Source organism: Phyllostomus discolor, chromosome 11 (assembly GCF_004126475.2).
Source record: "Phyllostomus discolor isolate MPI-MPIP mPhyDis1 chromosome 11, mPhyDis1.pri.v3, whole genome shotgun sequence".
NCBI classification, from domain to species: Eukaryota; Metazoa; Chordata; class Mammalia; order Chiroptera; family Phyllostomidae; genus Phyllostomus; species Phyllostomus discolor.
In genome coordinates, this window is record NC_040913.2 from 82,811,934 (window position 1) to 82,839,131 (window position 27,198).

Genomic DNA, 27,198 nt, shown 5'->3' on the forward strand with positions numbered 1-27,198 from the left:
TTTGATAAGTGACTTTAAATCCTGGTTAAGCTACGTAAAGGACCTCACTGCTCATAAAGGACAGACAGTACTATTTCATGATGTATGTTACATCTTCTGGGGAAGGTTTAACAGTGTGCAGAGCTCAATCCTGACCTCAATTTATTACTATTTAATTGTTCTGACAGACAAAGGTGCTTGATTACATTGAGAGAAAACCATAATTTGCCAAAGTAGAATTGTGCTGATGCTGAATTAAAGAACTAGTACCATAGAAAGCTCCAGTTGTTTTTTTAATTCAGCTATGAAAGTAAAGCTATTACTGCCAGAGTTCAGATTTCATGTCTTTTTCTATCAGTATGTGCAGTCGTATTAAAAGCATCTTAAATGGGCTAATCAAACATTTGTGTGTATTAAAAAAAGAAAACCTTAACTAGTCCTAGGACATAACTAGTCCTAGTATAACATGCAAATATGTTTTAAAGCCCTTTAAAAACTACGCCTGGCAGGAAGATGATAGGGAGGACTCCCGGAAGCCATAAAGCAGCAACTGAAGGAAAGTCTGCATACGTAGATAGAGCGGAATCATGATTTTATTGACTTTCTACATGATCTTTGCAGTAATACGACACCAGCCAACAATGAACAAAGTTAATTGCTGTTCAGAAGAAAACAAAGGTGTACGACACAAGTGAAATGGGTGCCTGCCAAACCCACACACCTTAGTACATTTGCACGAGTTTTGACACGTGACCAACTACTTTCTGCTCCACGCGTGCTTTTACCACCATCAGGCGTGTCGCATCGGGGTGGACTCCACTTCAGGCTGCACTGACTGGCTAGCTCCTCACCTGCTCGGAAACGGTCACACCTGTCGTCGTTCCACAGAGACCATTAGTACAATGGAAGCCGGTCCTTCAGTCACCCCAAACTAGGTGCTGGTTTCCCGGGTAAGAGCCGGACACTACTGACTCATTGGGGGCCAGAGAAAAACGCTCGAAATTATGTGTCTGGTTTTAGAATTAACTGCCGATTTTGTGAACAGTGGCCTCTCTTCAAGCAACTGTTCTCACCGAAAAGCTGAGGTTTCCTTCTCTCTAGACACCTTTCTCTGGGCTACGGCCCTGAAGCAATGAGGGGCACCCCACCATCAGTCAGCGCCTTTGCTCCGCCACCTGGCGGGCCCCTCGAAAGCACCCTCTGGTGGCAGCCGCATTTCCGTTTTTTGTTAGTGTGAAGAAATGCTGTGATGAGTTATTCCGTTTTAAAATTTCTAGTTCTCTTAAATGCTGCTTTCCCGTGAGTTAGGAATACTGTGATGACGCTTTGGCCTGGTTATGTCAACATACATTGTGTTCTTTAGCGTATCATTTGATAAGATAATGCGTATTTCAACGTACCTTAAAAGCACACCCTTCTTTTCTCAAGACACGATGGGTCTGAATTGGTAACAGAGAGAACGGTAAAATGCTGTAAGGCCCTGCACCCACATCGCTGACTTGGGAGCACACCGCGGGGAAATGGGAAATGAAGACGCGGCCACAGGCAGTTTCTGCAGCGGCTACCCCGCTTCCCCACCGCAGTGCGGCCCGTGGACACAGAACACGAGTGGGTGGGCCTATACTCCAACAAAACTGTACTGAGGGGCACTCAAGTTTAAATTTCATATACTTTTCACATCATACAATATTTTCTTCCCAACAGTTTTTAAACTGTAAAAACCATTCTCGCCAACTGGCCACACGGAACAAGCGTTAGGCTGGTTTGGGCCTGCAAGCCTTGGTTGCTGGCCCTTGCTCTGGCAGGTTTAACAGAGAATGGGGAGCCCAGAACGAATGGCTCGGGAACACCAGAAACGCTCAGCCCAGTGTCTCTTATCCCCAAGCCAGACTGAGTCAAGGTTGTAATGTTCCTCTTACCAAAGTTATAAAATATTATATTGCTTAGAGACAGAAACCAAAATTGATACAAACTATGAAATTCAGCAACTACGTGGCTATTCAGAAGGCAATCTTTATCATTCTTTTCTTTTTTGAGGTGATGATCAAAATAAAAGGACACCAATTCTGTATCTGCTATACTGCATCAGCTCTAAAAAGAAGTCACATTAAGTTACTCCAAGTGCATTTACTTTGTAACTCTTTCAGAATAAACGCATCCCTGGAGAGACAATCAATTCTCAACACCCAGTTGAGGTATTCGTGAAGAATAAGCCAACACTGTTGAAATGCAGAAGGCTCACACTGATTTTCCAGTAATTAGTGATAGTTAATGAAGTTACCGAGTTCTGCTCAGTTGCCCAAACCTTTAGAAAAAATAATCCTCCAAATAAATATTTCCAAAATTACCAGTCATCAACATATATATGAAAACATTTCTGAAGCCTTTATTTACAAAAGCTTTAAAAACAAATAATAGCCTCTGTTTTGCAAATAATGTTTTGTTTAAAAAGGACCACCCAGTTACAGCACTGTAACATCATGAATAACGAATGTACAAGAACAAACCAATCTGGCTAACATTTGGAGATTTGCTAATATTACTGATTGAAGTGCAGGTAACATACATCATAACTTGTAGTCCATAATTTCTGGGTAGAATTAATGATTTCCAAAATGTCTTCCTACACATGCTCTGGTCTAGTCACATATTCTGTATGGCTAAATATTTCACAGTCTCTTTTGTCGATATATATAAAATAGATTGCAAAGATATACACAAAAAATAAACAAACATTACACTCCTCAGGTAATTTTAATAGCTATATATTAGCTGTGTGTATATCATATAAACATACACAGAGCTAACACATATATTTTTGTATTTTATTGTTGTGCACCAAATCTCTCCATTCTTTATCCTTGTCACAACTATGCAAGCACGATTTTTTTGTCTCCTAATTTAATTTGGTACAAAATATACCTAAAGATTTCCTATCTTTGGACTTTAATGAAATTGATCTGTGGAATCAACAACAAGAGCTTGTAAGTATGGCTATAAAATTTTAAAAAATTTAAAATAAGGGTGAACACTGATGGAAGAAGAAGCAGATAAGGGAAGTGTGCTATCATAAAACTGCAGCTTCGACATCTTGGGAGACCAGTTTCCCGGCAGACAATACACATCCGATCACAAACGGGGGATCTTCCTGAAGGGGGAAAGCAGGTGGGGAAAGCTCTCCAGTCCCCGAGCAGCCGCACGTGCCAATGAGAAACTGACAGACACCAGAGGTGCTTGGAGGTTAAACAATACGTACAGAAACAGCAGTTGTTAATTAAGCTCCTCAGTAGTTTTTGTCTTTTTTTTTTTTTGCAGTCTTGTAGAATCAACCATTTGCACAATGCATGTGCTGTATTTCACCGGTCAAAAACAAGTAAATACTTTATAAGTTGGCAGATGGCCATTTTTCCAGCTAAGAGCAAGAAAATTTTCTGCTAAAACAGAGGATCTGAGTCAGAATCACTCTCTAAAGTGCAAAATTGATGGTCCACAATCTCAAATAGCTAAAACTCTTCAGAATGGAAGGGAGACATGAAACAGGGAAATAAATTACAGTCAGTGCTAGTTAATTTAGAAAAGGGGGAACACAAGCCAAGCTCAAGTCGGTCAAGTTTATATGATGCAGCTTTCCCACTCTGTCACACACGCCTGCGAACACGTATATTAAGGCCAAATTTAACCTGAATGCTTTTCTAGTTAGGCTCTGAAATAGGACAGTCACACTTAGTACTAAAAGACAAAAACTAAAATGGGATATGAAAGGAAAAAAAGTACTGTCTGTTGTTCGATTCAACCAGAGATAAAACCTATATACAAGCATGTGTGTCGCTCAAATAAAATAAAAATAAAAGGACTATATTTCATGTCATGACTGCTTGTTGGCTTCCTCTTCATATGCATTCCCTGTGCCATTCTGTACATAGGATGAACCAGAACCAAGGCCATACAAATGACCACAATATTTGGCATCATCAATATGATCTTCAAAGAACATCTAAAAAGGAATTTTGGAAAAAAAAAAAAGAATTTTAACCAGAAGGTACCACTGGCAATGTATATTTCAGCAACGCAAGTACTGCCTGCGCATTAGCTACAACGACAGCTCTTTTCTAAGGAGCTCCTTCCAGTTCAGGGAGGCCGAGCTTCTCAGCAGTACAGAGCTCAGGCAACCAGAGAGACTACAAAAAATTGCATACACACATCTTTCCTTTTAACATTTAGACCACTTTTACTAGAATCTGTAACCATGGAAAAATGGCAGACATTTCCACTCCATTAATTTAACAGTACTCGTGAGTAAGGATGCATGAAAACAGCCAACGGTGGTGGGGGGTGGGGGCAGTTTAGGTAAGCGGCCTTGAGTCTCCGTGCAAGGCTAAGTTGGCTGAAACAGTCAAAGCCTAAACGTGTTCTGGGCAGTAAAATCTGAACGCTCACACTCAGTTACTATCCTTGAAGAAGCCAAGACAAATAAAGGTAACAAATTAGTAGCAGAGACCCCAGCATTAACTGAACCATTAGGGTATGTTTAAAATGTAAAACGGAAACTCCAACAGGTTATTTAATTCGCTACTGCAGCACTGCAACGAATTACAAAACATGGAAAGTATTTGCTTTCGTGAACAGAGTCCAAATCACTTCTGAATCAACACTACTTGGCCAAACAGCTAGTATACTTTCTATTATTAATACATTTGTACAAAGTCTTAAACTTCCAAACGATTTCCTAGTCAATTCTTTACTAAGAGGATATACTCAAAAGAATTTAGTAAGTATTTCCCCAAAAGGAGTACTTTCTTTGTTAGCCAAAGTCCACTGTATTTAGTTTTTGTACAAAAAAAAAAAAAAAACATTTTTCTTTGCATTTTACCTATAAGCAAAGTTCCAATTAAATTGTTTTTCCATACCTAACTTCTTTACATTTGAAGAATTTATCTCTGCCTTTTACCACTTAAGGAGGGTCTGCTCAATACAATTTCTGATTCAATTACTACTTCAAATCTTATTGAACCCCTTTGGAATTCAAAAGCCCCTTGGTAAGACTCCATCTACTAAAAAGCAGGAGTCCTACTCTACACATGCTCACAGTACTGAAGAAGGGAAGGAGCAAGTAACATTTTTACCAGCGCTGTAGTGCCCAAGGTAACACAAAGCCAGAGGAAGCAACACAGGGATGGATTCCCTGAACTGACAGGAGCAGCACTGCTACAGTCTATGGAGAGAGGCCTGCAGTTCTCCCACTAGCAACGTGCATGACTCTGGATAAAACTCGCTAGCCTCTGGCCTCAGTTTTCTAACCTAGGAACAGTATGTTTGGACATACATGACTTCTAAGGTACTTTAAACTAAGTATTTTAGTCTTCAAAGAACTTTTTGTTTCATTTCCTTCTGAACTATATTTCAAGACAACTTCCTTTTAAATGCTTTCATTCAAGTGCAGTAAATATGACCTATATGGTACCCTAATGATATCTTTACTTATTGCCCCAAAACTTTGCCATGAGATTTTTAATGTTCTCAACCTAGCAACTGAGAAAAAGGCACAGATGTCTTCATACTTCTCTCATTTTGAAAAAGGCCATTCCTGTGAGCAATGAATCAGATCCTGCCTGATGCTGCGGTCCTATCCGTTCCAGCTCTAACTGTTCGGCAACTTCCTGTAAACCACCCTAGAAGACAGAAAAATTGCCTGTCAAAAGAGAGAAACATTGCAATGCCTGAATTTACAAGTTACACAACTCAGACAATGACCAAAATATAAAAGGAACTTTCTGAATGTACAGGTGGACGTTATGGAGACTGGAAAACACTACAGAATGAGAATTGCAAATGTACTGTTGAAAATGGGTGGAGTTTGTAAGTTAATAGAAAATTAGATCTTGATTGGGCAAATTTATTTGTATCATATGCTTTAAGGTATGTGATAGCAAATAACTTTCTTAAAGGCATGGGGGAAGCCAAGCAGGTAGGTACGAAGTGACAGATATTCAATTAAGTATTTTAGTCAGGAGTACTTTCACGGTACCTACAGGGTGACATTATCGAGTGCACGCACAGTCCGTCCGTCCACTGAACAATTAGGGTAAAACTGACTGCAGGGAGTTACTTTCACCCTTTCTTAAGTTTCTCAGTAATCTATCTCGAAACAGTTTCATCTAAATAATTTGTGTAGAAGAAGGCTATTACAACTAATCAAATCTTAAGAATTCACCAAGTGCTCAACTATGGTTTTGTTGGTTAAAAAGAAAAAGTATGTTTTTATAATTCCTTCCTTAGAAGGGTCTGCTTACAGTCTGCTTAGATCAATAATGACAGGATTAAAAAAGAAAGATGGTGAGAGTGAAAGGAAGGAAGAGAAAAGAGTAAAAGAGTAGATGAAGGAAGGGAAAAAGGGAGGATAGCGGGGGGCGGGGGAATAATAACAACAACAATGGGGGACAATGAGAGAAGAGGACGTACAGAAAGCAAAGCAAGACCAGGAAGAAAAACCAGAACAAATATAAAGACATTCCTCTTTAAACTGTTAGGGCCTCTGAGAGCAAACCAGCCCTTCCACTTATCAGGCTTCAAACAGTACTGCACACAGCAGCTGCTTCTGTGCTAAAAATAGCATGAGGCTTAGGTGTCACAGCTGCTTAGAACGGAACTGGGTCGTTCAGTATGATGGACTAGAGGTCAAAAGGCACCTTTACCATGAGCCTAAATTTTATCACACCAGGATATACTCAGAACATCTGATATACTTAGAAATTTTCCAAAAACATACATATGGAGGAGTAATTTGGTTCTCTGCTTCCAAAAACTGTCATTATACCAGTATCAACTTTAAAAAGCATCTCCAAAGCTACACTAAAACATTCAGGTCTTGGATTCTCAGCACGTAATACTTTTAGGATGTGGACGGATATTCTAGAGCAGTAAGAATATGCTACTGAAAGTTCACTTGAGTCACGGCTAAACGTCTGCTAAAATTGTACAGAATCCTGCTGCTCTTAGGTGCTATGAACATTAAGTAATCTTTCCTAAAACTTTCCCAAAACATTCTTACGATTTTCAGCCCATCTATCAAAGCAAAGTTTCCTATCCAATTCCTGAGATCTTTCTGCTTAAAGGTAACATTCTCAAAATTTTTACTGTCTCCTAGAAGAGTAACTATTTGTACTTTAAAACCCAGTGAGGAGAAAACTTGATCAACCTTGATGTAGGTTCTATGAAACAAGCACTTCACCTAATTTCCTTTTCTGTCGCAGCTCCAACACAAACACGCCTGACAATAAAACCACTGTGTTCCTCCGGAGCCTGCGCCATCACAGGTGAACTCCTTCTCAAGCTAAAGGGGCACTTTTCCTTAATGAGGAAACTTCTCAAAAACAATGTTCAAAAGCGACAAATTATTACATATATTAAACAATGTCAGAATGTAAATCACTGTCCAGGTAGGACTTTTATTTACTATAAGACTCACCACTAAAAGGCCAACAGCTTTGGGCTGGGGAGGGGAAATGCTTTCAGCCCTGTAATTTGAGCCCGGAGCATGACCCCAGGACTAGACCCAACAAAACAATCTCTGGGGAAGATCAGCTGAAGGAGAAACTTGTACACCACTGACTGTGCGTGCACACTGCTGGCCACTCTGGAGTCTGTGTTGCACGGACAGATTATGTGCATGTTGGGAGAGTGAAGACTTGCACTTTTGTGCATGCGAGCCTCAGTTTCTGTGCTGGTTTATCATTGTCAATCTGACAAACAATGACAAAAATCTTATCCTTGGTTTGAACTTGACCAAAAACATATTCTGCCAATACATATTAAAACTTTGTAACATAATTTCCTAGAAAGCATTATTTATGCAAGAAAAAGAATCAATGACCAGATAATATAACTGTACTTAATATAAAGTCAAAAATATGGTCTGAATCAATATCCCAGCTTAGGATCCTGTATGTCAATCACTCAGTCTCAACAGATAAAGCCACGGGAAACCTTACTTTGAGATTTTTGCAGCTCTTCATGAGGTACTTCACATCATAAATGACAGGAAAAAACAGTCGAAGGATCTCAAAGAAGTCAAGTTCTTCTTCAGGCAAGTTAGAATTGGTCAGGATTTTGATTAAGTAGCCAAAGTCATAACCACTACAAAAGGGTTAAAAGAATACAGAAGAAGGACTGTAAGTACCACAGAGATGAAAAACCTTTTCTGGTACAAATTTTAAGTGAGTCACACTGTAGGCAAAAAAGGAATCAATAAAAAAAATAAATAAAAGCACAAAAACAGAAGGTAAACATTCACGATTATAATGGAAAATGTCATCTTACACAGACACTGTCACTCCATCCCTCAGATATCAATACGCAAACCTCTAGCACCACCCCAAGCCTGTGTCACTAAACTGCTATTCTGCTGACCTTTGCATAGAGAAGTAGATGCCTAAAAAATTTAAGTAACTATGGAAATGAAGAAATAACAATGAATGAAAAGTTGGCCAAAACATCAAAAAATAGCAAGAGAAACGGCATTTGGAGGCAAAAATAATGCAAATCTTCCCATCTTTTACAAATAAAAGAGGTCACATACATCAAAAATTGAAAGAGTTAAATTCCCTACCAAGGTATACTCACTCCCTTTAACTGACTTTATTAGTAAGCACCCTCTTCTCTCCAAACTCTGTGCCTGTCTCATGACGGCTCCCCAAGGACACTGACGGGGATGCTGCACATAAGGTGAGCGAAGGCGGCAAAGGCCAAGAACTATCTAGAGAGCAAACTACGAAGCCCCTCTCAAACCGAGGTCCCCCACACCTGCTGCCCAGCTGTTCCCACAGCTTCACTGCTCCCTGCCCGCTTGGCCACAATCACACCCCCCCCCACCCCGCTTTCCTGTCCACCTTTCCGCCAAGGGCCCCTCACAGGTGCCTTCCCTGAGGAGCCCAGCTCCCACAGAGTTCTTACACGAGCTGTTTCCTTGCACTACCCTTCAAAATGCGGGTGTTGTATTCTCCGCTAGCTTAAAGGGCAGAAATCGTCTTTAAAAAATATTTTTTCCTTATTGCACATGGTTGGTACGCAACATTTGATGAGATATATTATTAACTTATCTTCTGGGGAAGATACAAAATAAAATTTCCATTAAATTCAGAATTTTACCTCTACTGGGGCCTTGGGGGGGTGGGTGGAGGTGGAAGAGGGTATAGGGGAGATAAATGGTAACAGAACACAAGAAAAACATATAAGGAATGTTACTTATCTAAAAGAGAAAAGAACGCTCTAGCACTACAAACCACCTAGAAACATCAAGGCATACACAGGAAACAGGAGAAACCGTGAGATTCCTGGTGACTGGCAAGACAGTGCTTGGCTGTCGGCCTACAATGTAAGTCGGTGCAGCACCTGCTTACTGCTAGTGCAAGTGAGATTATATTGGAGTTTAGGATTTGCAGATTTCTTAAGTTAGTATTCACCTTCTGGAGATATAGTATGAAGAAAATATTTAATGACATTTTTTAGAATAAAATCTTAACGTATGGTGAGAAGTATTCAAATACAGGAGTCTAACCTAGCCTAAACTCTAAGATGACACGGACCCTTTCTGTTTTTGTTCATCTTACTATCCCCAGTGCGTAGCACATAGCATTTGTTTATAATATTTTCTGAATGCAAAACCATGTAATATACAATAAAAGGGCACGACAATTCTTTCCCATTCTTTTGTATCCTCCTGATTCGGAAAGTAAAAAAAAAAGAACTCAACATTCCTCAAATTAACAGAGACTTGAATCTTGTTTCCTGAGATACAGGCTCAAGTGGAGGGGAAGAAGAAAAGGTGACAGGTGAGAATGAGTATGCTCAGCATCCCCAACTCAGAAACCACTGATCAGCAACGCGTCCGAGTTCACAACGCACGCAGTGCTTCACTCCGATCATTCCACAGGTCAGAGCTGAAAATGGTAAAGTATGTGGGAGACTCTAATTTAAGGGGAGTGGGAGCGAAGAGGACCAAGTGTAAGAACATTAACACCTGCATAAAACAACACTTAAAAAAAGGCCAAACAAAATCATAACCAAAGCCACTTTTAGTCCCTAGGATGCCAGTTTAATTTGGTTTACTTAAATAGGCCTTCTCTTTCTCTTATGCAAAGTCTGTTTTTACAAATGAAACTAATATCCTTACTAGAAATTCTCCTCAACGATCTAGTTTTACTTTATAATAACAAATAATTTAAAATATGCTTTCTGAGGATTTACTTCGAGTAAAGCACTGGTTTAAATGCTTTACTGATCTGTCCAACACACCAACCCCTAGCGTTTCCTTTGCTTTTTTCCCCCCTAGCATTCATCACCATCCAACAAACCATAATACAAATGTCATCATTTAGAAAAATCGTGTGCCTACTCCCACCAGAAGGTCAAGTCCATTAGGAAAAGGATTTTAGGGGTTTTTTTTTTGTTAATCTCTTAATCCCTAGAATTTTACCATAGCACAAGGCATATGGTAGATAGTATTTCTTAATGAATGAATGGTTTCATTTAGGCTGAGCAATACTAAATTACCGTAGGTAACAGATTTCAAATGGTATTGCTGCACGTAAGCCCAGGCCCACCTTCCCAGCCTGCACCCTTTCCACTCTGCAGTGCTGTCTCTCTCGTGGGCCAAAAATGGATCCCGCAGTATTAGCCTTCAAGTAGACCAACATTAGTCTCGTAAGAGTTCGGAGACTGCTGCATGGCGGCTGATCCTTCTAGCACTGGGCCTGCACGTGCCGGAACAGTGACCCAGGCCGAGTGTGAAGCAGCCAGGAGAGGGTAACACATATGCCGTTTTGGTTTTTTGTCTACCTTTTCCCATTTATTTATCTTTATTTTATTTAAGCATTTCACTCAAAACTGTCGCAGTGTGAGGCTTTGTGTGGCAAAAACACACTTGCCATTTCCAGTGCAATCTTTTTACCTATGAAATGATAACCATTTGACCCCTTCACAGAGGACCACTCCCGAAGTCATTAGAAGTTCTGCAAAGTACTGGGTCTCAATTCCTTCCTCTTCATGCTTTTTAAACTGGATACCAGATGTTGTTAGTAGCTCTATAGAGTCTTGGGCATACATGTCTTCCCTGGCAGGAGAAGAAGAAACACAACATTCAAGAGTGCCATACTTCAAACTGTTCTTCTCAACTTACATCCACAACTACAATGCCACAGACAAGACAGAGGATTGGCCGGGGTCCAGCTGTTTCAAGGTTTCTCATACATGGAAAGAAAATACAATTTAAGTATAAAGGCCATTATTTCAGAAAAGTATGCACACGCTAAATAACCATACCAAACAGTCGAAAGGTAAGATTTTAATCTGGACTATGAACTCAATTTCATTAGTCTTTCAAAGTTAAACAAATTTAACTGGGTTTGTAAGAAAGGGTCTTAAGAAAGTGCTAAATACTGTATAACTTGGAATGAATTCCATGCTTTGTATACCTGTAATTAGAAAGAGAAAGCTGGGCACCCTCCAACTTTGATAAGAATATGCACTGCATGGTAAGGGAAACTCCCTAATTGTTATGACTCAATTCTGTAAATCAACAGACTGTCCCTTCTCCATGGTGCCCATTGCAAGTTCTGAAATCATTCCACCCTGCCTTCCTAAAAAATCCTAGCAAATGTCAGAAAACATTAAAATAAGCTAATCTCAAATAAGTAGCCTAATTATTGTTTACATATTAAATTGCTGTGGGTGCCAGGGCTAGCTCCCTGACAAAATCAATCTGTTCAGAACAGCAACAAACAATGATGTGATCACCCCTAACGCAAATCAGCTACTGAAGTTTACGGTGACAAAACACCCAGTTGTGATAACTGAACAGAAATGAAAAACATGTACAAATCTCGAAAAAGTTTTTCCAAAAAAGCAGAAGTACAACGCTGCCCATCTTAAATAATATCCTAAAGTCATAAACAAACTCAACTAGGGAAGCTCAATTCAGTAAATGCATTGAAATTACCTCTACCTACAACTGCAAACAGAGCCTGCCACACAACTCGCATTTTTAAACATGCAGGTCAGAGCTTCTACAATTCAGGAATACGCTCCAAACTCGGTGCACACCTGGCTCACCACCACTTTTACTTTTTTAAAATTATGCTGAAAATCCTGAGGAAGAGGTAAGTAAACTGCAATACAGATTGGTCCAAGTACGCAGACAGTTACTCAACTTAATATTTAATGAACTCAAACTGGTAAGAACACCAAGATGCTCCCCAGTCTGCAAAGGCTGTGAAGGCTGGGAACAGCCTGCAACTCCCAGACTGACAGCTCCTCTACACCCTTCAACTGCCTGTGCATTACCTGTAAAGCAAGAATACAAGCCATCTTTGTGCCTTCTACTTATGGTCCTGGCCATCTCCTTTGCACTGCCACTCTCCCTAAAGGCAGTCTTCCTTTCTGTTTCCCCAGAGGCCACAATCCCCTTATCTCTGTAATCACCAAACTGGTGACTCTCCAAGGAATTCACTCTCATCCCTTTTGGCGTGTCAATGGAATCCTGCCCCTGGCTTTCTTTTCTTCTTCTTTGCAGCTCATCAGTACCCCATGTCAATTTTCATGGACATCTCACCCCAGATTCAGTTTGGAGATAATGTTCACAAACCCATCAGTTTCCAGTCGTTCTAACTCTTGGACTTTGGAAACAGGGAACAGAGAGAAGAGGTGTGGGGACACTGAGTCACAATGACCATGACCACCTTTCCTCAGTTCTCTATCCCTGGTGCCCAGCCCAGCCGCTGACACACTCATTCCAGGCACGTAATGAAAAGTGAATGTCCATCTTTCTTCTAAGTATTCAATGTTCTGTTCAAAGCCCTTTGTCTCCACACTAGGTAACACGAGCTTTACCTTCCAACTGACCTTTTCTACCTAAATTGTATTTTTCACGATATCCTTCCCCTTAAACATCTCCCAAGACGTTAACACTAGTAGAAATGGTACAGCAAATACACAGCAGCCCTCTCCATAAAAGAAAAATGTCTTTCACAGACTGTAATAATAAAGCAGTTGCTATTAGGACAAAGATGTTTCTAGATAAGAAAAATGTCAATTTTACCAAAACTGAGACACTGATGGGTCACCTCCTACTTATGTCCTGAGAACACAACAGCATTTTAGTTAAAAACAATGGTCTAATAATGACCAGTTTAGAAAAAAGTAGCATGGAACAAATGAAATGATAAAGAAGTTAATTTTAAAAGGCATTCTTTCGGGAAAAGGATAAAAGCCATTTTCTGTATTTCAGAGCTATGGGACTTACAAAAGGTTATCATCAGTTTGAATAGAGACAAGTATTTTTTTGCTCTCACAAGGTTCTAGGAAGTACTTCCTTAAATCCAACAGAGTAAAACAGGGAGTCAGGCTACTCAGAATGCAACTGTAAGCCGTACTATTGCAACGCTGACCAAACTGCCCTGTGGATCTATCAGTCCTCTTTTCTTCACGTCTTAAATGCTACGGATCACAGTGCTCTGCAGAGAACGGGGCGTTCAGGCACGGGCACCACCACCACTGTGCAAGTCCCCTCTTCCTGTTTCTCAGGTCAGTGTGACACCACACGAAGTACACACTGTCAAACAGGACACTGCAATGCTGCAACGTAACTCTGCACGTACTGAACGTTTCCCCAGCTTACAGCCGGTTTGTAAACAGCCCTTGGCCCGCACAATCTACATTTCCCTAAGCTATCAAGACTACTCTCACCCATGAGAGAGAAGGATTACAAGTAAGGAAGCTGGGTTTCGACCAGGGCTTGAGTTAGAATTCAGATTCTGGAAGACAATCTGCCCGATCCTGAACTGTTTCTGAAAGAAACACCAGGTTAAAGGACACTATTACTTCTGCTACATGTTGTAAGGCGTTTTGTGAGCTGACCTGAGAATGTAACCATTATATAACATTGCTCTGAAAGGAAAACGCACCCAAGTTTCCAAGAAATACCTTATCACCTTTGACATATAATCTTCTCACAAACTGGAGTATGACTGTTATAAAAATCTCTTCACATGAAGCATAACTATTAAAGTGAAACTAATGTTCTAATTAATTTTTTCTATTAAGAAGTATTTTCAACACCCAAGTTTTCCAAATTACAAAACCATGGCAGTCATACATTTCATGTAACATTTCTAAAATTCAAAGTACATGAATTTAAGAGTGTTCTTTATTCAATTTTTTTCTCTCTTATAAAAAAAGAAGAAACCTAACCTTTGAAACTAGGTTTTAATTATTTCCAGGATAACTATGCTATATTTTCAGTTAGAATTTCATGCACTATACTTGAGGAAATCAGTTCCAAATTAAACTAAAAAAAAAAAGTTCGAATTTATTTCCCACTTACGTCAAATTAAATTTAAAATTAAACTGCCAAGTTGAAGTTCCTGGAGGGTATTCTCCTTGCTCATTCATAAATGTCAGTCCTAGCTGAATTATCTTTAACAAGTCTACATTACACCGCAATAGTTGATACTGATAGTCGGCATTGCTCCTGAATTCTCCAATAGGTCTTGCAACCACACCTGGAAACTCGGTGTCCTGTAAAATAGTTTTAAAATTCATTATTTACTAAAAACCACAGTCCACAAATTCCTAGAATAAATAACCAATTTTTGGTACAAATCAAACAATCCTATTATAGATAATATTCTACACATATTCCATTACAAAGTACCTTTTAACTAAGAAGAGCATTGCTTTTTGGAACCATAAAACAGAACTCTACAAACCTAATGAGTTTTTCTAGCTTTAAATATTGTATCAGTAAAAAATTACTATGTATAAGATACACCTGATAAATGCAACCAAGTACTCTATTCCCAAAAATGAGGAAAAAATCGTAAGTTGATATTTCTCAAGGGGTATGTAAAACTATCTATTCTAATGTTAAAATCAATAAAGAACTGGTCAAAGAGAATGGAAAAATGCATCCGACTTTCCAATCACTTTTCTCAGGCAAGGTTTATCCCAACATCAAGCCCCCCTAGTTTCTTCAGCTAAAGGAGCAGTCTCTCTGTCCTCCAGAGAAACCCTGTCTCAGAAACGGCACGCCGCCAGCCAATCACTGCTGTAGAACGTCATCGCCTCTCTACCGAGGTCACTCCTTTCCATCTGTGAAATAAGTGATCACTAGCCGTTTTTACTGGATTAAAAATTTAAATTCTAACTATGAGTAAGTACATCTTTATTATTAAATTGAACATCATCTATGTACACTCAAATATTCATATTTTAACCAATCAACTTGTCCTTCTCTATAGAAGCATATTTACTTGTATTAAAAATAATGAGAAAATGATATAATTAGTTTAGCATTAAAGTTCAAATTAGGAAGCCAAAAGCAATGTCTAAATACCAACTCACTATAAACAGTAAAGATATTAAAACTTCTTTAGATTCAGTCCAACTCAATAACCACTGGATGCTATTTGTTATGCTAGGTGCTTCACAAAGCTAATTATCTAGAAAACAGTACAGAAGCTATGACGGATGTACAAGATACAGTAGGAAAAAAGCAAAATAGTTCACTAAGACAGTCTAGGCAGATTGAATAGTACATGCAAAAGCAGAGATGCTTAACAGCAGTGTGTTCAAGGAACTCTACTGATAATTCATAAATAAATAAATAAATAAATACCAAACAAAACACCACAGATCAACAATGTTTCACTGGGAGAGCTGATATATTTTCTTGTTTGAGAAAGACATCCAGGAGCTTCCTGGCTTATGGGAGCCCATCTGGAATTAGGAGTTGGGCCTAAATCCTGCGAGAAGCTGACCTGGCACTCTCAGCCAGGCCCTAAGGTTCCTCTGGCGAACACCAACAGTGTCACACTTCAACATCAGACAAGGCCGCTCTGTAATCATGACTGCGCACAGACAAAATCACAAACACTGTCCAAACCACGGAAATGCCCAACATCCTTCTTTCTTGGTTAATGACTGACTTGTTGCTTCTCTATAGCTTTGGGCTTACTCTTGTTTTCTCTCCTTCTATTGTAGTTAAGACTCACTAAGATACCCTATCCTAGATAACATCCAATCCAGAGAAAAGCCCTGCTTCCTTAATTCCTAGCTAAAACCACCTGACACAACATTCCACAATGGTCTGCATTTTCTCTCACCCCAGTGAGCAATAAACCCAACTTGTCACATTACAGGTGTGTTCCCAGTGACCTCTGGTTGGAGGATACAGACAAAATTTTCTTTGAGTAATTAAATTAATCCCTAAAAGAAAACAAAAATCAACCATAAGGGTTGAATTCGAGACTCTCAAAATCCCCCTTCCCCTTTTAATATGCAGCATTTTAAGGATATTTGATCATAGGCGTACCATAGCAACGTAATTATATTTTCGAATAACCTGACGAATTTTCTTCATCTCTTCATCCAGGTTGCAAGCCCAAACTTCACAGATTCTTTGGCTATGATCTACCGTTGCTGCTGGCATAGTGAGGGCACAAGGAGTCTAGCTGCCAAGCATCAAAATGTTATACTTGATTGAAGATTCTGTTTCATAAAATACTTTATCCTTTATTTGTGTACCTGTGAAAATAAAAACCAAAATAAAATCCAGCTATACCAGAAACCAGACCTATAGAATAACTGAATTGATAGAAACCAAAGAGATTCTTTATTCAAAGTCCTTGATTCATGAGAAAATCAAAGTTTAGGAAGTGACAGCTAATCAGTAGGAAAAAAAGGACTCCTGGTTCTGATATCAGGTATGTCAAAACACTGTGTTTTACATGCACATACTAATCACTTCTCACTAATTAAAGACTGCTCCGAATTCCGGCTCACTCTATGAATAAAAATTGGTAAACATAGCCATTTTCAGACAAAAATGAAAAGCGAAATACCAATACCCATGTGAGATCAGATATTGCAAGGACAGAAGTACTGCTTGCTTTTATTCCTTATTAACAGAACATTCAAAATCTGATTTTAAAAATCTCCTTTACTGACATTTATGTAAGCCTGATTGGAGGGGTCAAAACTAAACCAAGTTAAAAAAAAAGAACTTTCTGAGCAGTAAGTTACAGACACAGAGATTGTCTGAATGTCAACAACTGCCGGAAGGAAAAAGAAGACATTTCTGATGGTTTCTTTCTAATTTCCTAAAAATCAGAGCAGTTTCCCTGGTTACCAAGCACACATCTCACGTTTCTGGACTATATAAAAATGGTATATAACAGGAAAGACCAGTATTTTGATTCTTGAACAGGGAAATGCTCCTTCACTTTTCACAGTTTGAAAAAGAAGCATAATAACGGGGGGGGGGGGAGATACTACGAACTCCCCCTAACCCTCGTAAACTCAGCAGTCCCGCATGTACCCACTACTCTGGGAAGAGAAACCGAATATCCAGGAGACCCCTCCCTCATAACCTTCCCCGCTGTGCTACACACACACTTTGCAAACACCCTGCAGCGGAGCATTGCCTTTCTCTACCTCTTTCTGCTGCGATTCCAAAAGCCAATAGGCATCAGAGACCTCATTACTTCAGGTAGCATCTCCGTACTGCAGGCTCCCAAAGAAACGAGAGAGCAGTACAGAAACATTCAAGCCATAGCTAACTCTCTCCCCTGGCAGAGAGCCAGTGTGAAGGTGCTGATAACCATTACTGGAGCCAGATTGACTCCCGAGCACTGCTGCATGGAGGAATACGAGGAGCGGAGGATCTAGGCCACCGCCCTCCACTCCCAATTTTCGTCCCACCACACCGAAGCCCCAGGTACAAAGCCTTTACGTCATCACTCCGCGCCACCCCCCCGACAAACCCCAAGCCCCAGTTTCCACCCCCGCTCCCCCCAGACCCGCCACCCAGCTCCGGGCTTCACCAGCCGCGCTCCTGCAGGCGCCATCGCGCACTCTCTCAGGTTCGCTGTCCCCACCCCCTTTCCACTTCCCCAGCCGCCCCTCCCCCCGCAGTCTGCGGCAGACGCAGGATCTACTTGTGTCGCTGAGCTCGCGCTTCTCCTCCTCCTCCTCGCCATAGAGACAGCACCCAGCGGCGGTGGCGGGAGCGGCGGCGGCAGCGGACGCCCCATAGACACCTCTCGCCCAGCAAGGGGGGAAGGGGAGCCGGAGCTGCGCCGCACCGTGCTGCGCCGTCGCTGCTCGTACGTCCTGGAGGGGGCTCTCGCTGATGACGCGTCACGCAGAGGGGCGGGGCACGCAGGTGACGGAGGCTGGGGTTGGTGAAGCGCTGGGCGGCGAGGCTGCCCGACTGCCCGGTTTGGCGTCTGGGCCTTGGAGGTAGAGGGGCGGCCCGTGCCAGGCCGCGGGTCCCCTCTCTCTGGCTGCCCGGAGTCATGTCCCCCAGGACCCGAGGACCCCCAGCCGGGCTCGCTTAGAGAAGACGCGGCCGCCCCGCATTTGGGTCCCTTGCAAGGTCGGCCGCTGGAGAACCCCCGGGCTGAGCGGCCGGGAGAAGCAGGCCACAACCGTCGTCCAGGGCCTCGGCCCGGGGACCCGTGGAGGATGAGCTGGCTCTTCCCCCTGACCAAGAGCGCCTCCTCCTCCGCAGCTGGGTCCCCCGGCGGCCTCACCAGCCTGCAGCAGCAGAAGCAGCGCCTGATCGAGTCCCTCCGGAGCTCCCACTCCAGGTGACTGCTCGCTCCCTCTACGATCCGCGCAAAGAGCGGGGCGGGAAGGCGGGCTGGTGGTAGTCCCAGTCGCAGCTCCCGAGGCCGGCTCCCCCACCTGCCTCATTTGGTTAGACTGTCCTGGGTCTCCACGATCTTTCTCTCGTCTCCGACCCAAGTTCAGGATATCCCTCCGGACCCTCCGCACCCTCTCTTGCCCCACTCAGCTCTTACAGATCTGACTCGTTCATCCGCCCTGACACACGCCGCTGGTAGTAATCTGTCTCTTAGTCTTTATCCAGTATCCTTCTCCATGTCCTGCTTCCTCGCTATCCTTTCCCTTTGGACACCTGATTGTCGCTTTGGCCAAATTGTTAAAATAACGTACTTGGTTAGAAAGAATTGTGAAGAGTAATACCCAAGTTTCAAAAGAGTGGAAGATCTGGGGTGGGAGGAACTGTTGCAACATCAAAGGAAAGGCAAGCTACAGTTTTCATCAGCGAATTCTCTGGGAGTGGCAGCGTCAATCCTCTTAAGTCTCTAGGTTAAGGTTGACCCTGTTCCAGCAGCCTTCCCTCTCTGGCATACCCGTCTCTGTACTTTCTCACTGTTACTCTTGTTCCCACACTCGGGAATTGTCTTATAGTCATCCTGATTGTTCTGTTGTCTTCCTATGAGGCTTTCATTTTCATCCTGGTCAGATTAGAAATATTTCGCAATTCAAATGATTTCAGCTGTTTTGCTTGTTTGTTGCTCCTTTTATATTGAAAATATATGTGGCCTCTAATGGTTGTCAAAAATTAGTGCGGCCGCTTTATGTTATAGTATGAATTATGCAAGTATATTTCCTTAGCAGTGCCACGGTGTATAATTTAATGTAAAGATGTTAACATCCTTCAGCCCTAACCTTTTTAAAATAATAAGTCCCGTTGAAAAACTATTAGGGGCCATTCTATCTGTTACTCTGTTTTCCAAGCAAGTAAATTATGGTGTAGAATCGTTTTAAATTAAATAGATTGTTAAGAGAAATATTCACCGCAAAATCAGCTTGGCTAAAATGAGGCCTATTGCTAATTGAACTTCAGATGTTTCTTGGTTCTTTGTCCTAATTGTTCTGCTTGTTCAGAACTTTCAAAAGGTGAAAATTTGTGATATTTAACTGGAAAGAGTGGTGTGCTATTTGACCTAATGGTGGCTTTCTTTTTGGACTCATAGAATTCTTTTAAGTCTTTTTTCTAAAAAGTGTTCTGTACTAACCTGTAAGAGTTTCTCTTACAAGTTATGCTTATAAAACAAGACGACTTACTTTTAACAAACATAACAAAAGTCTGTCCCTTTAGAAAGTGTCACCTTATAAGACTATTTATATACTAAACTAGTACTACTGTTGCCAAAGTAGTACTTTGACCACACTTTTAGAACCACACTTTTGGAATTCATTGCTTTTACCCCTTTAGTATATTCTGTTAAATATTCTCACTGCTGGCAAATTTTTATTCTTCAAGGTTGGAGTTGAATTTTTGAAATAGTCCAAAGTCTCTTGCTGCTAGGGCTGGTAAATACAGGAAGTGATTGATCTGAAATGTATTTTTTGCGGGGGGGGGGGGGGGGGGGGGGGGGGGGCAAAAACGGTGAGATTCTAAAGCCATAATTATTAATCTAAGTAGTTGTGGAGTTGGTTTAAGAGGATTAGTAAATACTCTTGAGTCAAATGTAGAAATGGTCCATTTTATTTGTTATTTTTTGAGCCAGAAATTATGGACGTATACTTGGGCATGAGACATTATTTACATGTTTTGTAATGCCATACACATTGAAGTACTCCTTATTCCTGCAAGTTCTTTTATAAGAATACTTGGTTTTACTTTATTGAAATTTTACACATTTAGAAACTAAACTTGGATAATTAGGAGGCAATTAAATAGGTCATGTACTTTCTGTTTGCAAGGAATGGTATAATTCCAGAAAAAATGACATCCACCTATTTTCATTGTTTGCCTTTTTACTCATGACATGACAGTTGCAAGGCAGCTAGTAAAAATGACCTGACTGTGCAGCATACTACCGCTTAAGATGTTTGTGTAGACAGACGCTGTGACTGGTTAGTCGGAAGGGGCCTGTGCAAAAGTTGCCACGTTTTGAATGGTATTTTAATGAATAATACAAAACTTCCTGTTAAACTGCCCACCTCATTTTTCATACCTATCTTTTCACCAAATGGAGGGTCGACAGCTCTTCCCGACAGGGAAAGTATCTGACTGATTTTTTCTGCCTTCCTTCAGAACCCCCACCCCCATTCTCTCATCTGCCTTCCAGCTCTTAATCATCTTTTAACTCTTCATAATTCAAAAAAAAAATTTATTGTAGGGAAGATCCTGTTTCTCTGTGGGTGTAAACTTTTTTTGTTACCATAAAAATTCTTCCTCATCTTCCTCAGGCCTCTCCTGAAGGTTAGGTGAGTTTTATGTGTATTTCCTCATCTAAGTCTTACTGATTCAGGCAGGCAGATGGGAAACTATTTAACCAAAGCATAGTAGCATGTCCGTCTGCCGTCTGCCGTGAAAATGGAAATTGAAAGTTATGTAGACTGTGCTCAAGTAATACATTCCACCTCTGAGTAACAATCACCCAATGATGGTCTTACCACAGGCAATTCCCAGCCCCTGGGCAGGGGTAGAACCATTCTGCTGTTTCTCCCACTCTCTAAAGAAGCTCCCTGGAAGGCACGCTGTTGTGTGTGTGTCCCCGCCCCCCCCCCCCCCCCCAAATGCACGTGGTCCCTGGCTTCTTGGAAGAACACCTGTTTTTGTCTGGGTTCCCTATCTGCAAGGCCCGGTACTTATGGGAGGCTGTGCTCTTTCAACCCCAGTAAGTAAATAAGGGTTGTTTATGCCCTGGCGATGCTGTCATTCCTCCCGCCAGTCATTGTGAAAGTGGGAGCTGGAGCAGAAGCCTGCTGGGGAGCGGGCTGTTCGCACGTTTCCTCAGTAACAGAGATGTCCAAAATGAAATGCCTCCTATGTTTCGGATATTGCACTGTTACCTGGCACATCTCAAACTGCTTGGATCAAGGAAGGAAGACAGGCTGACTACTAAATGTGGTAGAGTAGGAAGCCATGATGTCCATGATAATACTGTGATGCGGAATGACCCAGTTCTGGGAACGTCCTGCCTCGGGACTTCTTCCTGTATGAGATTAATAACCTCTTACTGTTTAAGCCACGTTCAGCCTGATTTTTCAACTACTGTACAGTAGTTGATAATACCCCAAGTGATACCCACTAATCCCAGCATTTAAAGGCTCTTCAGGAGTGAAGCTGTTAAGTGTTTCCCTCCATTTTACCTGCAATCAGAAAATACTAAAAACTGATGGTCCTTAACGGTCACCATTCTAGCTATCCTAGTTTCTCCTCGTTCAGTATCTGAAGTTAATTATCTCGCTTTATTTTTATTTTATTTCCTTAGTTCTAAAATCATAGCTATGTTGTAAATGGTAATTATTACCTGTAATTAACTATGTAAATTCAAAGTTATATAAGTGGTAATCATTTTTTATTACCTTTTGCTTTGGGATATCAGCTATCTCAAGTGAAGGACTTCTGCATTCATTTTAACAATCAAATACATAGTGATTCTGGTGCTACTTTCATTTTCATTAAGAAAATCTAATTCAGGAATTACACTTACCAGAACTGCTTTTTCCTTTTTTTTTTTTTCCTTCCACTGGTATGACTAATAGTCTTAATGGAAGAAGCCCTGTACCTGAAGTCAGGTGACACTGATGTGTCATTAACTGGCAGTGCAAACTTGGATGTTCACATAACCCATAACCTTAGTGAGAGCACTGACTGTCTGAATTCTTACTGCCCTGATGACTTCAAAAGTCTGCTGGTTCCTGGAGTCTCTTGATGTGAACATTCTATTAGAGATAAAAGACAGTCAATTGGAGCAACATAAGTGGAAGTAAGCAAAAATTATTGACCTGGGAAAAGCAGCTTGACTTTAGGTGAATGAAAACTTTGTAACCAGACTGTCACGGATTCTAGTTCTGGCTCGAACATAAACTATGTTCCAGCAATAGGATCACTTGGCAAGCTACTCAACTTTTCTGAGCCTCCTTCTGTAGAATTTAGGAATCGTGATTCCTGTCATGCAGGACAAGTGATATTTAATATGTGTAATCAGGTGTGACTGTGTCTGGCGCATAGTAGCATATGACAAATTACATTCCTTTCCCCACTGCATAGAATCAGTGTGCCCATAACCTTTGCCTCTCAGCCTGCGTGCTCATTGCCTCTTCGCCCTAGCTTGTTGGTCGGGAATCCTTCACAAGTCTTCTAAAGACATCTTCTAAATGTGAAATACAGCACACATAAAGAATCTAGAATATCATCTGGCACATGGTAGATAGTACATTGCAGTTATTTTTATTTTATATTTTAAAAACACTAGTGCCAATCTTCATAGTCTTTAAAAATTGTTTTGAGATTTTTCTTTTGCTGCAAATCCCTGAGTACCATTGTCAACATTTATAATTTGAGATTTTTTTTTCATTCAAGTTTCCAAACTTCCAGTTTTTTTTAAGTCTTTATTATATAGAGCAATTTCAGATTCACAGCAAAATTGAGCAGCAGGTACAGAGATTCTGATATGGCCCTTCCCCTCTCCAACTTTTCTTTTAACTAGAAAGATCTGGACAGATTTGGCAGCGGTTTCCACATAGCATCATTAGCCTAGAGCTGAAGAGGAGCTGTTCCTTTTATGGGCGGGCAGCCTCTTCTCCATGTTACTAGTTTGCAGTCAGCTCCCTGCTGTACTGCAAGCAGCTGCCTTCATTCATGTGCATTAGCTGACAGTTACAGGTATCTGAGATGAAAACTTCCTCATGGAAGGAGGTCTCCTTGTTGCAGTAAAAAGATCCAAGAATCTGCTATGCCTTAGCCTATTGAAGCTATAGAAATCTACAAAATGTCAACATTTTGACTCTGTAAGTGGATGTTGAGCTCATAGAAAACTTTAAAATTATATATACCAAACAGTCCTGTTATTAATTGACTTTTAATTTGATACATTAAATCATATAGTCCATTTATAACCAGTGATTAAAAGTTATAATTGTGGAGTATATGACACAATAAAGCATGCTACCATTTAAGAAAAAGGTTTCGTAAGTAGTATCTTAACAGCTCCAGTGCTATCTCTAGCTAATTTCCCCTTCGTAGTCTCAGTCAGTACCTACCTTTAAAAAAAAAAGTTACCATGTAGGCAGTCATTTCTCCATTGCTAGTGAACTCCAGCCACAGCTTCCTCTCCCCTGCTGCCTGTGAATGCCTTCTACAGAAATCGGAAACAATCTAAATTTCTAAAAGTAGAGAATAGGTTGAACAATATACTAGACTATCATGCTAATAATATTTTTAAAAATTTTAAAAAGATATTGTAAAATTATACTTACTGATTTAGAAAGGCAATTGCAATAAATTACTGAGGGAAAGGAGCAAGTTACCAAACTGTATATGTGATAGAATTATATTTCTGTTTTAAATAAGACTGTGAATACAGAAAGATGATTAGAAGGTTGTATACCAATGTGTTGGCAGTGGTTACCTTGGGGATATGAGATCCTGAGCAACATTTATATTCTTGTTGGTGAAAAAGGGGTTCTATGGAAACTAACCCCACAGGGTAGTCTGATCATAAATCCCTAACTGGACAGTTCATGATACGTAGTCATGCCCTGGGCCTATATAACTGTTTTAGTAAAAGGCTTATCTTTGCCTTAAGCAAGACCTATCCATTATTTTCATATTCGAGGTTAACACACCTTTGAAATAAGTATAACCCCCCTCAAGAGAGCACATAACCTTAACTGTCTGTAATCCAGTCCCCACCTGGCTTTCTCCCACTTCCATGTAGTCTCCCTCGTGTTCCCTCCTTAATTTCAAGTGCATAAGTCAAGCTACAAAACTGTCATGCCCCGGCATCTGAGATCTTGCTTCCCAGAAACTGCCGTCAGCCTGTGCTCAAGCAAGTTCTTGCAGCATTTTGTGAAGGTTTGGGCATGTCTCATGTTGACATTCTCTTCGCTTGTTCCTTTTCAGTGAGACTGAATTCTTTTAAAAGTAAGTTTTTAAAAAGTTATTAAAAATAGCAAGAACTTCAAAATCACATTCGTGATGAATATTAAGGGAATGATTCTTGGATTACATAAGTAAAACAAATATCTCCATTTTGTGTAATGCAGCTAATATAAGGGAGGACAGAGTTTTCCTAGACACTTAGAGACTCTGGCTGGGTCTGAAAATTAAACTGACAGATTCACAAGAGAAAAGCACACAGATTTTTGTCATGTGAGTTACACCTGACACAGGAACCTTCAGAAGGAAGTGAAGACCCAGAGAAACACACCTCAGGATGTTAGGCCAGCTTTGTTGAGGAGAGAGAGTGGTAAAGGAATATGATGGTGAGTTAGGGTGTTAATAAAAACGGTGTTCATGACACGGTGTTCGTGCAGTTGAGGATGCTGTCAGTATCCTAGTCCAGACCTGATCCCCAAAGAGAAACGTTCATAAAATGTTTGTTAAATTCCAATGTTGGCTCTCGTCTTGAGTCTCTGGTTACTTGTTTCTTCTCTTCGGTCGTAGCCCCATTCCGTGGATGTCAGGGGAGAAAGCTGATCAACATCTACAATTTCTCTAAAACTCTGTCTCAACGCTTTTGAACCTTTCAGGCTACCTAAAATTTATATATTGTAGAGGCTAGGTTTTTATCAAAAGGCCAAAAAATGTAGTAGTTCAAAAAATGAAGAAAGGGAGGTTTTCTACAGCTATTAGTTGAAGCAACCAAAGCAACAAAAAATAAGTTACTAATGTTAAATGCTAGACCTCTTTCAAAGGTATTCATTCTTGAAAAAGTTTATGTCCATTTGAATATTAAACTTTCAATCATGACTCATTAATACTATTTACCATTTTTCCCTTTGGAAATGTTATGAATGTTAGTTAGAATCCCATGGGAGCCTCCCAAAATTTGGTTGGCAAATTATCATTGTAATAATGTGTGCCTTCTAATTAATGAAATAAAATTCTGAGTGTAGAACGTTAAAATATAAGGGACTTAGAGTAATTGGCGATTGTGTTTAGCTGCTAGTAACAAAGACCCCCAAAGCAGTGACTTACTCACAATAAGAGTTTTTCTCCCACAGGAAAAGAAACTCAGTTTAACATTTCCAAGTCCTCAAGGACCAGCGCTGCTTCTTTCTGTCTGCCTGGTTCCCCTGGGGCCTGCCTTCCTTCTCAGGGCCACCGATGCTTCCATAGGGCCTCGGTCTGGGGTCCAGCTGTCAGGTCCAGGAAGGAAGGGCAAATAGACCCTCACCAGGTTCTTGTTCCCCTTTAAGATGCTTTTCTGGAAATTCTAGCTCCCAGCTTCAGCTTTTCTCTATCTTATTGGCTGGCACTTGAGTCTATGGCAACAACCAGCTGCAAGAAAAACTAGAGCATTGCTGTTCAGAATAAAAGCGGGCCTCTCTTTGGAAGAAGGGGGGTAATCTGGTTTTGTAAACAGCCAGCAGTCTCCATCCTGAGACCGCAGGAGACTTCTCATCCAGACTTTTAAGTACAGCTGGCTGGCAGCAGGGTCGTGGTCAGAACCCAGATGTCATGCTGATCTGTGTTGACTAGCAGGTTCACGATTGCTTCTGCTGATAATGAATTGGAGAAAGTGACAATAAGTCAGCCCAACAAGGGTTATTCTTGGCCTCTTTGCCTCAGCATCTCTCCCTCCACCCCACACTCACGCAGCTCGGTGTTTCAGAATATTATCACCTCTAATTTGATAAACCTTTCTATGATCATTTTCCCCTCAAAATATAAGTTATATGGGCCATCTAGAATCTGATTAAAGTTAAGAACAGTTTTGGTAAGCTCTAAAAGCATTTAACATTTGTCTTCAGTATGAATGGTTTCATAACCTCAGGTACATTTCCTCCCACAGTATAGCTGAGATTCAGAAAGATGTGGAATACAGGTTGCCCTTCACCGTCAACAACCTGACAATAAACATTAATATGTGAGTAGAGTTGTACCCTGTTTTTCTATGTGACATGACTAAAAAACGTGTTTTTGTTGTTTTGTTTCTTAGTTATTGTTAGAAATAAACTCTTTAAAGTGAACCTTTTTAACTATAATTTATCAAAGTTACACAATATTGTGAAATGAACATTTTGTGTATTGCTGTAAGAAAGAATTATAAAAGAAGAAATGTGATAAACAGGTGTAATAATACTTGTTAATACTGTGATCAGTTTCATTCATTTGTACTAAAGTCCTAGCTGGAGGTAGGCTGAAAGAGTAAGAATAATAATAACAATCGATGAAAGGGATCATGCATGGAAAACCATTCGAGGTATGTTCAGCTTTACGTGTGAAAGAATTTAAAATATACTGGTTTTCAGAAACATAAGCTACATCAGTCAGAATGTTCAAGGCTGAATTTGATCTGCTGGTTACTGTTAAAGAAAAAACAACTGGAAGTTAAAAATACAATTACGAGGTTACTGAGTTATAAAGAGGAGAGTTGGACAGAGTGATTGCTGAAG

General features: G+C 40.6%; 2 protein-coding genes across 6 annotated transcripts in view; one reads left to right on the plus strand and one right to left on the minus strand.

Moving 5' to 3' along the window:
- Window positions 1–554: 554 nt before the first annotated feature.
- Window positions 555–18,223, minus strand: CNOT7 (CCR4-NOT transcription complex subunit 7). Of its 4 annotated transcripts, none has more exons than XM_028526304.2 (7): window positions 18,114–18,223; window positions 16,343–16,554; window positions 14,354–14,547; window positions 10,925–11,086; window positions 7,968–8,112; window positions 5,538–5,648; window positions 555–3,973 (listed from the first exon to the last, which is right to left on the minus strand). In XM_028526304.2, the coding sequence occupies exons 2-7, from the start codon at window positions 16,457–16,459 to the stop codon at window positions 3,845–3,847; spliced, it is 858 nt and encodes a 285-aa protein (XP_028382105.1). In that variant the 5' UTR covers window positions 16,460–16,554; window positions 18,114–18,223; the 3' UTR covers window positions 555–3,844. The 4 variants fall into 4 exon arrangements, with proteins under 4 accessions (XP_028382105.1, XP_028382104.1, XP_035867577.1 ...); XM_028526303.2 differs by having other exon boundaries at window positions 17,967–18,169; XM_036011684.1 differs by lacking the exon at window positions 5,538–5,648 and having other exon boundaries at window positions 17,967–18,128.
- The window catches only part of VPS37A (VPS37A subunit of ESCRT-I), a 30,632-nt gene continuing 21,626 nt past the window's right edge, over window positions 18,193–27,198 (plus strand). Inside the window, exons 1-2 of one of the 2 annotated variants that reach the window (XM_028526300.2) lie at window positions 18,193–18,620; window positions 26,595–26,669. In XM_028526300.2, coding sequence (XP_028382101.1) covers window positions 18,496–18,620; window positions 26,595–26,669 — 200 coding nt within the window. In that variant the 5' untranslated portion in view covers window positions 18,193–18,495. The remainder of the gene's footprint in view (window positions 18,621–26,594; window positions 26,670–27,198) is intronic. The other variant, XM_036011683.1, reaches the window with a different exon arrangement.